Source organism: Elaeis guineensis, chromosome 2 (genome assembly GCF_000442705.2).
Source record: "Elaeis guineensis isolate ETL-2024a chromosome 2, EG11, whole genome shotgun sequence".
NCBI classification, from domain to species: Eukaryota; Viridiplantae; Streptophyta; class Magnoliopsida; order Arecales; family Arecaceae; genus Elaeis; species Elaeis guineensis.
In genome coordinates this window covers 79230488-79245178 of record NC_025994.2, presented here as the reverse complement: position 1 = coordinate 79245178, position 14691 = coordinate 79230488, and the positions used below count along the sequence as shown (strand labels likewise).

General features: G+C 39.7%; 1 protein-coding gene across 1 annotated transcript; it reads left to right on the top strand.

The window, feature by feature from the left end:
* Positions 1 to 320: 320 nt before the first annotated feature.
* Positions 321 to 9052, top strand: LOC105058197 (protein Asterix). The gene is made up of 3 exons (XM_010941054.4): positions 321 to 516; positions 5466 to 5566; positions 8737 to 9052. Exons 1-3 carry the CDS (start codon positions 367 to 369, stop codon positions 8801 to 8803), a joined length of 318 nt encoding a protein of 105 aa, XP_010939356.1. The 5' UTR covers positions 321 to 366; the 3' UTR covers positions 8804 to 9052.
* The last annotated feature ends 5639 nt before the right edge of the window (positions 9053 to 14691 follow it).

Sequence of the window (14691 nt, the reverse complement as noted above, 5' to 3'; positions counted from 1 at the left end):
CGGTAGACCTGCTAAATCCCACAATGGACAACACGCCGCATTAATCGTTCTATTTCACGAATTTCCGGTTGTACGTTATCTATCGTGCACAAGCTCCGAGATTTGCGTTAATCTACGTGGGCGTCATCCAGCAATAATTTCTCCGTACTTAGGCCCAGTACTAAAATCCCCAATGCCACGTTTCACGATAATTATTTCCATTTTGCGATAGTTAAGCATGAACTCACGTGGCGCTCATAACTTGCTGTCGAATTCCTGGACCACTAAAGCCGGCAATTGTATCTCCGGATTCCACAGGAGACTTTTTTTTTGGTGTTATTATTAGGTCATTGGATCCGTGGAAAGGGGCGGGGCGGAGAGGGAGAGATGAAGGAGACGAGCTCAACCGCGAGCGACCCGAGGCAGCCATCGACGGCGAGGCCCTACGTGCCTCCGACGGTATCTCCGCAAGATCTCCCCATCGACTATTCCGGATTCTTCGCCGTGATCTTCGGAGTCACCGGCGTCATGTTACGAGTACGCAGTCTATCGATCCTTTCAAGCTTCTTTTTTAAGATCCTAAATTATACATGTCTAGATCTTAGTCTTTTTCTTCGGATTTTGTTCTTTATTAGTTCCTTAGGGTTTTATTATTCTCGTTTTTTTAAAATTTCAATTTCATCGTAGATCTGTTAAAAATTTGATCTTTCTCGTCGAAGTATAAATTGCGCTGTTATTTTATTATATTTTATTATATTTCGATTGTTTCGTCAAAGACAAAGTTAAGTGAAGGATCTGACGGTGAATAGGGATTCACAAAATCATCCTGAACACTTCTCGTTTTGGTTTTATTTTTTCACTTTTTCCATTCTTGTTTCCTTTTCCAAAGTTTAGGAGGATTGTGCAGTCCGTTTCTAAATTGAAATCGAAGAAAGCCATGAAGCTGCTTAGGAATTTAGTAGAAAATAAGGTATATGTGGCAATTCTACCAGTTCCTATGAACAAAAGGAGGTACAAACTATTGCAAATTGGTAAGATATGGAAGTGGACTACGGATGATGTTGATTTATCGAGAATATTGTGAATATCTAGCTAGTTCTGTTTTGCTGGACCTTCAGTTGAACTAACTATGGCATAGCTTAATCGAACGGAGCATTTTAAAGATTCTTTAATGAATAAGCCCCTACCATGACCAGCAAGAATATAGGTGCGGTGTTTAAAAGCTTTGTCATGTGGCTAATGCCTCAAGCTTGTGAATTTTCTACCTTTCTTGTTAAGCGTTAGAAACTATCATAGTTAATATCAAATTAACACAGAAACCTCATGCAATGGGAAAAAAGGGGTTGCACAACGAATCTACAATTGCTTCTCAATTTGGCAACCTTGTGACGCCAGTAGAAAGGAAGCAAACCTTTGTAGCTTTTTTGTATGAAATTTCTGTATTGCTGTACCACTGCTCTTAAAATTGGTGTTAAAAAACAGTTTTTCCGCATTTTATTTTATTTCAAAGATAATAAGGCACAGAAACAGGTAACATAAATATTATAGTGTCAAATCTACTCTGGGACAATACCCATTTAATTTTGTGTCAGAGAATTTTCTTTCACAGAAAAAAACTTATTTGGCTTTCAGAATTTAAGAATGGATGCAGTCGACTTCTATTTTGAAGTTCTAATTCCGTCTACCCTCCACCCCCGCACCCTTTTTTTATTGAAGTGCATTAGAAAATTAGATGTTTATTCTCACTGTAGTCAGGATGTAGCATGGTCTTGACTGTAGATGATGTCAAGTTGAGGTGAAAGTTACCTGATCTAGGCATCTACTTTGGTGAGGCAGATTTGCGCTGCTGATGTTTCTCATCTTCTTTTTTGTCCTTTGTGTATGGTTTCTTCCAGTGGCAGATCTAGAAATTTTACTTTATGGGGTCAATATAATAAAAAAATAGAGAAGCTATGGAGAGAGAAAGAAGAAAAAAATAATAATAAAATATTATTTTTTATAAAATAATAAAATTTATAAAAAATGATAATATATAATATCTTAAATATTCTTTATAATAAAATATTATAAAGAAGCATCGTGCGTACAGTCCATCGCATGATGGACGGCTACACACGGTCATGTGTGGGAATGCATCATATTGCATGCGGCCCTACGAGGTCTTGCGCGGCTGTCCATCACACAATGGATGGTGCGTGCTGTCACAATAGAGGATGTGCTCTCTTAAATATAAAAGGTGCATGGATGAGATTGGGATGGGGTATTAAAAGATAAATAAAAAAGTAATTAATAAAGAAAGAGAAAGAAGGAGAAAGAGAGAGGGGGAGAAGTCAAAGTGATGTGAGAGAGGGAGAGAGAGAGGTAGGATATATGAGTCATTAAAGAGAGAGAATGTATGTCATAATTACTCCTTTAATGTGGTCTTTTTTATCTTTTACTTCTTCAAAATTTTATATGAGATGTAGGATCAATTCATAAAATTAGTGGGATCAATTTTGGCTTTACCCATTAGTATATATACATGTTTAATAATTTTTTATTTTTTCTGTAGGGTCAATTGACCCCACATACACCCATATGCATCCGCCAGTGGTTTCTTCCAGGTGTTTTAAACTGAGAATGCTTATAGAACTACATAACCATGATCCTGTCTAGGTCTAAATTCAACTTATTTACCAGATGCTTTGGAAATATTAGGAAAAGTGTCATTGGATGCTGAGCATTCTTCATGAATATCCTTGTGCACATGCATTTTCCAGCTCTTTTGTGCTGGTTCACTGCTTGTGATGATTGCCCTAAAGAGTCTGTGGAAGTAAATATTTTATTTGCATCTATAACTTCTCTGAACAAATGTGTCATGCCTGGCTCTTGTGTTGATACTCAGTAACTTTGTTGCTTATGCTGTACCTCTGATTTACCATGCATATTCAGAACACTGATAATTTTTTGGTGAAGGGTTGATGATAGTTGTTAATAGTCTGAATTGTTGGGATTTACTATCAGAGCGATTGTAACTAAATTTTGGCTGCTGTGGTCCAATCTAGATCCGGTTACACTGTTTCTACTGGTCTTTGTGATGATAACAATGGACTTGAGATGCTTCCATATTTGAAAAAGCACATTTATTAATTCGGATGAATTTCATTTTTTAGATTCTCTCTATGCATGCATGTATATGTGCATGCATACACACATGTATACATAAATACATGTGTGTTTGTGTTCGCTATTGTTTAAATCCATACTGTATATAAAAACACTAGTAATTTCTGACCATAAGCAATTACAACCTTTTAATTTGGTTTGAAAATCTCCACCATCCAATCTATTTATACTATATCTTGTTAGTAAGCATCCTTGTCTACCAACAATTCCCAACAAGGTCCTGCTTCCTTGCTTATAATTCCATCTTTTCTTTCTTTTGCTCCATCAATGAAGTCATCGATGGGGACTTCCATAGCAAATGTCTGGTCTCCCTCAGTTCCAATAGATTCAGAGCTTCATATGAACTCTTGTTTCCCACTCGGCTCTACCAATTAAAATTTTTGTGTATGCAACCACTTATTGATATTTCTTAAAGTCTTATTGAAATCTCCTGATTAAGAACCAGTGAATGTTAAGTTGAGGATCCCCGTCAATGCCAACAGGATGGAAGATTTCCTTAAACGTTGCCATATTCCCAACTAGCTTCCTATGTACATCTCCGTGTCAATGTATCTCTCTAGTATAAAAAACATTCAATAAATTTTCTTCCCATCATCTCTCTTTTTTGATACCGCTGATAGAAAATTAAGCTGTATGCTAGTTCGACTAATGGTTTCTAACCTTTTATATAAAGATCCCATAGAGTGATCCAATTAGCAAGCCCCTTCCGGTCTGATTCAATTCCATGTGGACAAATTCCTTTCTCCTAGCCCACTTGCCTGTAGAGTTACTTGTTTCTTTTTTCCTGTTTCTTTTTCTTTTTTCGTTGGGGTAAAACATGTTTGACTTGTTTAACCCAAAATCCGTTCACTCTTAAGTCGAGAGAAACATTCCAATCCCCAAAAATAAAAATAAGAATTTATTATTTTATGTTTTTTATTAATTATTTGATTGTTAGAGTTTAATAAAAAATTCAACCAGAAGTATTTTTTGCATCTAATATAATAAATTGTGCTATAATATATTAGAAACTTATATGATGTGTACTTTATCTTCAATCATACAGTTTTACTATGGAAAGATTATGGTGATAAATTGGTATTCTGTATACATATTTTGTTTTCATCAAGTTTTAGAGTAACAACCATTTTGACAGTTTTGACTCCCCTTTATTATGTGATATTCATAATGATAGGAAGATGTTAACAGCGATTATAATGGGTTATTTAGTGCTATAACCGGTCATCATAAGGTAAATAAAGACCATTTTCATTGACATTATTTTCTATTCTATTTTTATATCGATTTTTCATCCAGAAGTGAGAGCGAGACTTGCACAACTGTAAGGTTATTTCATTGTGACTTGGGTGTCATGGGTTCGAAACATATAAACAGCTTCTTTGCTCATAGGGGTAAGTTTGGGTACATTTGACTCTCCATATCATGCAGTGGGGGGAGCGCTGTGCATCGGGGTGCCCTTTTTAATTTCCATCAAACAGTGATTATATGACTTGAAAAATAATAATTTTCTATTAGGGGAACAATGCTGAAAAATAACATAATTATTTTTTGGTTATTGCATGTTATAATGTCGTTATGATGGCTATTGTTGTTGGCTAACCATATAATAATGTTACAATGGCTATTATTTTTTTGGTACATTACAATGGCTATTATAATACCGTTACAATGCTGAAAAATAACAAAATTATTTTTTAAAATCATACATTTTAGGACAAATAATTGCCACTAAATGCATCAATAAAGTTGCCAGAAGGGGTCCGTTATAATGGGACGACTATGTTATCTAAATTTTAGTTCACAAACTAATATTTAAATTGATAAGCTTTATTTTAAAGATATAATAGATTATAGGATGAATTATGGTTTCCCTCTTAAATATGCATTTGCAATTACATTCTCACTAGTGTATAGTCTGTGTAAATCATATGTCTTTGAAGCCTTGAACTTCAAGTCAACTCATAGTTGTAGTTCTATAGTTAATGACAATGGCTACAAATCTCTAACTACTCAAGTGTTGGAATATAGTAGTAGAAGCAGCATTTTTTGAGTTTTATATGGAATTTTTTATTTTCTGTCAGTGTTTTGGTTCAAGAACAAGCAAATGTCTGCTTGGTGCTCAGCGATTATGATGATGATACTGATATAGACATGCTTTGTCATGAAGATTCTTGAGTTTATCAAGTTAAACTCTTGTGTGCATTTTTGTTTCACTGCATTATTCCCCCGTAGCATGGTTAGAACTTTGAGCAAGCTCACTAATTTGATTTGAATTGTTACTCCTATGATCTTAATCAATTTTTCTCCTTTTGTATGTGCAGTACAAGCTTTGCTCTTGGCTGGCCATAATTTTTTGTGCTCAGTCTCTTGCAAATATGAAGAATCTTGAAAATGATCTCAAACAGATATCTATGGCTATGATGTAAGTGATGCTTTCAAGTTTTGTTCCTTCTAGCTTTCAGTTTAGATCATTGTTTGTTTCTGCCTGGATGGTTTGAGTGTAAAAGATATTTGTTATTAATTCATTATTGAATTATATTTGCAGCTTTCTTCCATTTCATTTTTCAGAATGTAGCTTATCTAGGACTAGGAGCATGCATAATTTTTATTTAAACTTAGCATATAATGAGATATCACGTTGTGTTGCTATCAATTTTAGAGTTCTCATCCATTAATTGGTTGATACACAATGCATGGTGTCAATATTGGAAATGTACCATATTCCTCTATGATTCTCATTGTAAGTATCGAAATTATGCTTTCTTTTTCATATTTTTTGCCTTCCATTTTCTTGATGTAGATACACTTTACAGTTTAAGAAGAGTGCAAGTATCTACAGCGTTCCTATCTGAGCCAATGATTAGAAGGTTTGAGAACTGATACATGATGCATGCACTCCTTCAGAGTTAAATGAACTGTTATTCCCTACTCCATATATGATCCCTTCACGACATGATTGGTGGCTTAAAAACCCATTCCCATCATTAGCCTTGGAGAACTTTCCAAGATATGCTCTGTTGAGATTGTCTAAGGATAACCTTTGTTCAAGTCCTCTCCACCCTCATTGCTGAGCCACTTTTGTCCAACAGCCGTGCTTACATGGACTGTCTTCACTTGTCAAATAATTACCTGCTTGGTGATTTTGCATCTTTTATGAGGACATTCTTATAGCATCAATTCGCTCCATCACCTTGACCATCCGTATCTTGGCAGTGGGAAGCAAACAATGGACTGTTAAGAAAAACTAGAATAAAGTCTTCGTTTCGAATTGGGAAGTCTAATGTTGAGCCAGTAAATCACAAGGTCTGTGTAGCTTGGATGCAGAACTTACCGACAGCTGCATGTCATAGATGTTAGTACATCTCTCCACCATTTTCAAAAAATCACTATAATGCAAGTGGCTGCCATTTACTGTCAAAAAAGAAAGCGTCTGCCACCTGATCGCCCCTGAATCCTGATGTGTTTTCTAGGAATTGATGAAAGGCACAAAGCCATTTCATAGCATCATAACATGAACTTAGGGTGTACAGACTCTGCTTTTGGAGTGGAATGTATTCAATTGTCATTGACATACTAAATGATACTTTCTCCGGTCCAAGGTTTAATATCATGGCTGTATAAGCATTATAAGAGCTGTTATTGTGGCAGTGGGAGCCTCCAGGCAGTCCAATCAACTTCCTTGGCATTCTGTACCATGAAAATATTCAAGAAAGCAATTTGATCCATTACGTAGTTTATCTGTTCATGGTTCATTCACCTCTGACCCTTTTTGATGTTCTCTGTTAAGGAATCCAACTTTGTAAGAATGTGAGTTTCAAGAGGGATTTTTTATTTTTTTAAAAATCATTTTACATAAAATTCTTTGTTTGTCAAGTATGACTGAACACCACCTTTCTTAATCTGGTCACCAACACCTTCAAAATACTCTGTGAGGCCAATGAGTTTTGTTTCTTCCCACTTTCCTTTAAAGGACGAAATCTGTTAGTCAAAGATTGAGCTTGAGCACCACCTTAGTCTGGTCACCAGCACCTTGGAGATGATCTCTACGGCCAACGAGTTTTGTTTCTTCCCACTTTCCTTTAAAGGACATAATCTGTTAGTTGAAGATTGAGCTTGAGCACCACCTCACTTAATCTGGTCACCAGCACCTTGGAGATGATCTCTACGGAAGTTATTGGGTCCATAGACCCCCAAAATGTTCTATTGATATAACATGTAGCACACAAGCATGAATTTAGAAGGCAGCCTCCTTCAGAAAATTTAGGCTTGCCACTGCATGTAATTCAAAGAAGTCATCTCAGAGGACAGCTGTTACATGTTAATAAGTTTTAAGTTGCTGTAAGTATCTTAGAACAAGTAATGAAGTAATTACTGTTTGTGCAACTCACTGGACCCGGTGCTTGTTTTAAATGATTTTTTAATTTGATATTCTGCCCAGTCAATTGGTTGATAATGTGTATGTTAATCATTCAATCATTCTGTTTGATACATTTGTTTTAATAGTTTACTTTAAGATTGTGCTTTCACTGTATTAGGTGTGCATTTAAATCTCTATCTTCAGAGACAACACAACAGTTAAGGCCTTTTCCTCGAGATATGTGGACAGATTAATAGCCTCTTCACACCTTTCTGCTCTTGCCATGTCTAGCCGAATGACATAAACTGCACCACTAAGGTAGATTTCACATATAATATTCTAACCACTAGTGTAAGTCTTTTCATGGATCACTTGGTCGTTTAGGTCCTAGTGCTGTATCACTCAGGAATGAAAAACCAATTATGAAAAGGGTAAATATCATATGGGGAGCCAATCATAAATTCCCAAATCTTGAATAAAACATAATTTGGCCCTTGAAATCCACTAGATAGGATAAAATTTCTGGCGAAGGTTAAAATTATCAAGACATTATGTCTAGCAACAATACCCTCTATGTAGCTTGATCGATTTTAAAAATACTCAAGCCTCGCAAATGATTTGTATCATACTGGGGCCTGAAACTTTAACATATATAAATGATGCACATTCTCAGGCACCATGCTTATGCTGGCCATCTGAGGAGTTTCTATTTACTTAAAAACTACAAGATCATTTTTCTTGTTGACATCATTTGGACTTCAGAGTGGAGTTTGGCACACAATGTCTTAAGAAGCAGGTGCTATCCTGTTAATTTAGGCAGTTTATGTAGTCTTTGAAGGAAAATTGATCAACACCAGCAGCGGATGAAAGAAGACACTGAAACATAATCTTTTCATCCTTTTTTTTCCATCAACTTCTGGCATTTTCTTTCTTTTCCTTAATGCAACGACAGGACAAAATGAAACTCTTGTTTTTTAAACATATCCAAAGCAAGGAAGGGTAATACCTCATTTCAGGCATGAAGCAATATATTGGATGAGTTAGTCTTTAACGTCCTTGATCTTTCATGTGATTGGCAGTACTTTTCTATGGCATGTGCTTTGTGTACTTTAAAGCAAGCTATTTTTCATCTTGATAGTATGCCTAATTCTGATGTTACTCAATAATGTATTGAAGAAAGTATTTTCAATGTTAAAATATTATGGTGAATATACTAATGACTTAATCTCTGGCAGGTTTGCAATTATGGGTTTGGTTACAAATTACTTCGGGCCTTCTCGTTTAGCCAGCAAACAGCAATAATTTCAGTTCATGACGTGCATCTATCACCTATCATCTTTCGGATAATTTGTTGGATCTTAGTATGGAGATTGAGCATCTGTAATTTTTGTCATATACTGGGATTAGAGTCATTAGACCATTCTAAAAGGTGCTTAAATTGTGTTTCTTTGACAGCATAACTTTGTAATGGTGGTGCATGGTGATCAAATTGATTTGCTTGTATTTTTACTGATTTCAAGCTTTGTGCATTGCTCATCTTTTAATTGGATAGCCCTGACAGTTTGTGTGATAATTATGTCAATTTGTTTTTTGTTCTGTTCTGACAGCAAATTAACTTGCATGAGTATGGTTGTCGATCGCCTATTTTGTTCAAGTTAGTACGGTTTTGTTGTTTCAGGTAGCAATCAGCAGACCTGCACCTAACCCCTATCAACACACGCTGTACCTGCATGAATAATGGGTTGGGTTGACATTTAATTTCTTGGTACATTCTGTTTGAAGATTGGAAAACTTAAACACATGGTCCTTTGTCTGATTGTTATTTCATAATTAATCCTTTTTGTTTGGTCCTTTATTTTTTCTTTTACGTATGTTTGTATAAACAGTTATGCAGGGGCAGCGTTAGGGGTTTGCCTGATGTCGGTGTATACCTCCTTATCCCCCTCAATACATGACTCATCTCAGGCCCCACCATCACCTCTCTTTCCCTTTCCCGCACAAGTAAAATTCTCTATTCCCTTCCAGGTTGGACTGTTTGGGCTCACCTAAGCTTGATTCTCAGTCATCCAAGAATATCTTGTCTCATGATCTCTCATTCGTCAGTCTCTAAACCCACGATCTCATGGATTCATATTATCAGTTTCCTGTTTAGTGAGAATGTCAAAAACAAAACAGAACAAACAGACAATAGAGTAACTGAAATCAAAAAATGTTGCCATTTTTATTTATGTTTTTGGCAGATCTTGATCCCTGTAAATGCTTGATGATGTCATGATCATTGATTGGATTTGGTGTCATTCTTGTTTCATTTATGCTGTTGGGTATATGACTCATCTCATTTATTGCGAAGAAGCCTGACTCTCATTTATTGCGAAGAAGCCTGACTCTCTTTTCTTCAAATCTTTTTTGTTTGATAAAATCTTTTATTCATACCTTATACCAAAGATTCAGAGTATCCTGTCAGCTGCTCAACTCTCCATGAAAGCCTTCCCGGGAAATGTGCTGAAACGTGATGAGCTATAGTTATTGTAAAATTTGTTTCATTCTATGCTATCACCGCAGGGTATCATGATGGATGAACTTTTAAGCCGGCCAGTCTTCTGACTTGTATCTGGCTTTTGAATGTAGAGAATTTTTGGCCTTGCAATGAAAGTTCACAAACAATGTCACTACCAATCTCTAAACTCGTCGGAGCCTTCACAATTTAGCTGGTGGAGCTACCCAGCGCCCTCGTCTTCTGTTTTCAGGTTTTGTACTCTGAGGATCTTCTGGTCTTCGCTGCTTCACTGCTGAACAAAATCTTTTTTCAGAAATTATCATTGCAGATTGAATGAACTTTATTTCATCTGCAGCAGCTAATGTCTTTGTTTTTCACTTGTTTGATTTCATGTTCATTGGTCGAGTATGCTAATGTCCTCTGATTATGCCAAGTTGAACTGAAACACCCATAATTTCAGTCTTACTAGAAGTGGTTACTCATCACAGCCTACTCTTCCCCAATTACCATGTCCGATCCTTTTGCTGTGGCCGGTGAGCACATTTTAAAAGCCGAAGCTTCAAAATATCCTTGGCGCTGTTAACCACTTCTTTCTTTGTTCGAGCTCTCAAAATACCCAATGATATAAATCCTACTTTTAGTGTGAGCGATGGAAAAAAAAAAAAAAAAGCCATTATGTCAATATAATTCTCGAATGTTTTCCTCGAAAAATATTAGCACCAAGAGATTATGCTATTTGTTTTGTGAATTTATTTATTTATTTTGATAAGATAATTCATTCAAATAATTTTTATATAAATATAATTGAAAGAATCAGAAAATAAAATATCCTGAAGTTGTCTATAAATGATCTTAATATGTTTAGTTACAAAAATTGTCATCCAATTTGCTACAGTATAGTGCATTCATCCAGTAAAATCAAGATGTCATACAGAATTTATCTTCTCTCTTATGTACTAACATAAAATTTGTGGTTGTCTCCCAATTCTGGATTAGTTCAGACTCTGCATTCTCGTTCTTTCAGATTTTTCCCTGGTACATATTATTGTGTTTCTTGATCAAGTCGATCACTACTTCTTTAACCTTGACACTTCTTTAACCGTCGCTGTTATTTGAGGACGAGAAAGCTTCAAAGGTCACGAATCATGTCCCTCTGAACGGTAAATTGATTGACATCCTGTACGGTAACGGAGATGCTCCTCTTACCACAAAAAAAAAAAAAAAAAAAAAAAAAAAAGAAACACTGGGCATGGGTAATTCTTTGTCTGAGTGAGCATTGCTCTTCCCTTCTTATTTCAATCCAGCAACTTTAACTATTGCCATACTTATATGGCTAGACTGAAAATAATATTGTACTTATACTCAATGGAGTGGGAATGAAATACCACACATATATTTTATAACATGGACCAAAATACTATATTTATATTCTATAATTGGGTCAGAAATAGAATAATAAGCTCAATGATAATCAAAATATCAATGTATAATTTTCAATTAATAGCATTTGAAATATAGTTAGGGTGGGAGCCTAAATTTAATATATATCAAAATTTTTTGTATAAAATTATATATATATATATATATATATATATCAAAATTTTCAATTAATAACATCTGAAACATAGTTAGGATGGAAGTCTAAATTTAATATATATCAAAATTTTTTGAATAAATAAATAAATATATATATATATATATATATATATGAGTCCTCATGTCAAGGAAGAGAAGAAAGAAAAGAGTGGTGGCATAGTTGGAGATCCGATGGCAAGCGATTATGAGCTGCCGACGATGATGGTGGCCAGTGACGAAGAAATCAAATGGAAAACGGCAATTTTGGCCTTTGGGGAAGATATGATGGTTTGTCGGCGGCCACAAGGCAATGCAAGGGAACAACCAAAAACTTTAGCGACAAGCACCCATGGCAAAGATGGCCAGAAAAAGAAGAATAGAGCCAGAAACTAAAAAAAAAAAAAAAAATATTGCGGCCAATCCCCTCGTCGTCTGGTCGCCGGAAACGAGCGCCTGCAAAAGAAAGTCCGCACTAACCGGAGGCGGCTCCGGCGGGGACCCTCCGACGGTCAAGTCAGAGAGGAGACTAGGCAACAGTGAGAAGAAAGCAAGGAGCTCAACGAGAGAGGGAAAGAGAGAGAGAGAGGGAGCAAGCCTGTGAGTTTCGAAGGGACCCCTAGCACTGTTGCCTTCCCCGATATATATAGTGGAGTGTGGTATGGCGCCGTCATTAATGGCGCGGACAATTGAAGAATTGTCAAGTCACTATAGATTGTCAGAGTCATCGTAAGGTGTCAAATCACCGTGGGGCTATCAAATCACTAGGGTTGACAATGCCATAGGCGGGATAATGCCCCTAGGTGGCAGTGCCGCATACTGTTGTCAGAACTGACAGTCTCTGGCAGTAGTACGGCGATTGGAGGAGTCGACCGACCTTAGGTCGGTGGCCAGCCGAGGGGCGTCGGGTGGAGATTCGGATCCCTCCGACGGTCAGTCGGGCACGTCGCGGGAGTCGGGCATCGGACCCTCTGGTGCAATCGGGAGGGAGGGCGGAAAAGGTCTGCCCGACCGACATATCCTCGGTCGGTAGAGAGCCGACAATCGGTCGGTAACGGCACCCGTCGATCGGTCGGTCGGTCGGTCGGTCGGTCGTGTATGCCCGATTATAAGTCGGCATGAGCGGGGTCGGTCGGTATTCCCCAACAGTTGCCCCCCTCCACTCCTGAGTCGGACGGCACGCTGGTCGATGTCTTCGTTTGGGCAGTAGCATCAGGCGAAAAGGAGTGGATCCTCTGTGTATCAAGTTTCGACCGTACCGTGGGTTGATATGATGTCAGACGTCTCATGAATGCCGGGCGATTCGCTGGCGTCAGATGTCCAGTCGGTGTCAGACGTCATGTCAGTGCTAGGTGTCCCGTCGGTGTCAAACATCTCGTCGGTGTCAGATGTCCGATCGGTGTCAGACGTCTCGTCGGTGTCAGATGTCTCGTCCCATCGGAAAGGGAAACCATCGTTCCCGCCGCCCCTTCGGAGATACGAAATGTCACGACCTCTGTGCCACGTGGCAAGTGGCCATTGGGATGGACCCGTTGGAGCGGATTGAGGTGATGTGGCTCGATCTGAGGATAGGTGCGTCAAACCGTCGGGCCGACGGACGGCCCGGATGGCACCACGTGGCGAGATCTGGGGACTCCTCGTTGGTCGTGCCTTAATCTCGATCGTCGGGGGGTACTATATATACAGGGTCGCCCATATTCAGTTTTTACCCCCTCATTACTTTGCTGTCGAGACTCTGCCCGCGTAATCCCTCATTCCAGGTATTCTTCTCCGCTCCCTTTCTTCTTAGGAGCTCCCTCTTCTTCTTCTGGGGGCCATCATCATCTTCACCGTCTCCTCCTCCCTACCTTCTTCTTCATTTCTTTTGTTTTAGTCCATGGCTAGAACATCCCCCCGAGGAAGTAGGTCGGGAGAGCCGACTGATGACACTCGGTCGACCCCGGAGGTGGAGGTCTCTTCACTTTCGGGGCCGAACGTCGATCGGCTCCGAGAGCAATATCGCATCCCGGGGCAGTTTCGGCTGTTCGCCCCTGGTGCCGACAGTCGGGTTAACAGCCCGCCTGAGGGTCAGGTGGCCTTCTATGTTGAGGACCTCCGGGCCGGCCTTCATTTTTCGATCCCGGAGTTTGTCCGAAACGTTCTTGACTATTACGGGTTGTGTCCGGCATAACTCGCGCCGAACTCAGTTCGGCTAATAGTCAGTTTTGCTTTTCTATGTCGGCTTTTGCCGACTGATCCTCGGATCTCCCTCTTCCGAGTTTTCTTTGTCCTCCGACCCCACCCTAAAGCCCGAGGGTGGTGGTACTTCACTCCTCGGAAGGGGCTCTCTTTCATTACTGGTCTTCCGTCGTCTATTCACGGATGGAAGAACCAGTTCTTCTTCGCATCCTCTTCCACTCCCTGGGGGTTCCCTGTCTGTTGGGGGAATCCCCGAACCGAGCCGAACGAGAACAGTCGGGTGGAAGCTGAAGACCGGGAGGACTTTCACCGGCTGAAGGATATCTCGGTGCCGAAGCAGAGTGAGCTCGTCACCGAGCAGGCCCTGTACGACGCCGGCCTCAGCCCGATCCCCCGCCTAGGTCGGTTTTTCATTTTTCTTCCCCTCTTTCTTCTTTTTGTTTTTTCTTTATGGTGCTGACCGTCTGTCGTTGCTTGCAGATATGCCGTCGAGATCAAGACTGACGGCGGCCAACGTACGTCAGTACGCCATTCGAAAGAGGCCGGCGCAAGGGGCCGGGCCATCGTGGCCTCCCAAGAGGCCCCACGTAACTCCACCGAGCGAACCGACTGGGTCGGGGGCGGAGCCCGTCATCGCACTGTCGGCACCGACAGTGCTCATCGAAGTCCCATCCGAGGGACCGTCGGGCGAGGGCGCCGCCTCGCCCGAAAGAAGGGCGGCCGATGAGTCGATCGATGGCGCACCGACTGCACAGCCGACGGAGGAGGATCGGGAGGGAGCACACGAACCCGAGCGACCCGCGCCCGCTGCTACCGCACCGTCGGTCGAGACTCGGTCGGGCTCAAGCCTGCCATCCATTTCCGACGTCAGGGCTTGGGCGTTCGGCCGAGGGAAGGCCCCTATGGCGTCGGGCGACGAAGGACGATTGGCCGGCGGTGGAGG

Coding starts and splice junctions, on each gene's coding strand:
- LOC105058197 (XM_010941054.4), top strand. CDS start 367: ATGAAGGAGACGAGCTCAACCGCGAGCGACCCGAGGCAGCCATCGACG. Junction 517..5,465: donor TCACCGGCGTCATGTTACGA/GTACGCAGTCTA, acceptor TTGTATGTGCAG/TACAAGCTTTGCTCTTGGCT. Junction 5,567..8,736: donor CAGATATCTATGGCTATGAT/GTAAGTGATGCT, acceptor AATCTCTGGCAG/GTTTGCAATTATGGGTTTGG.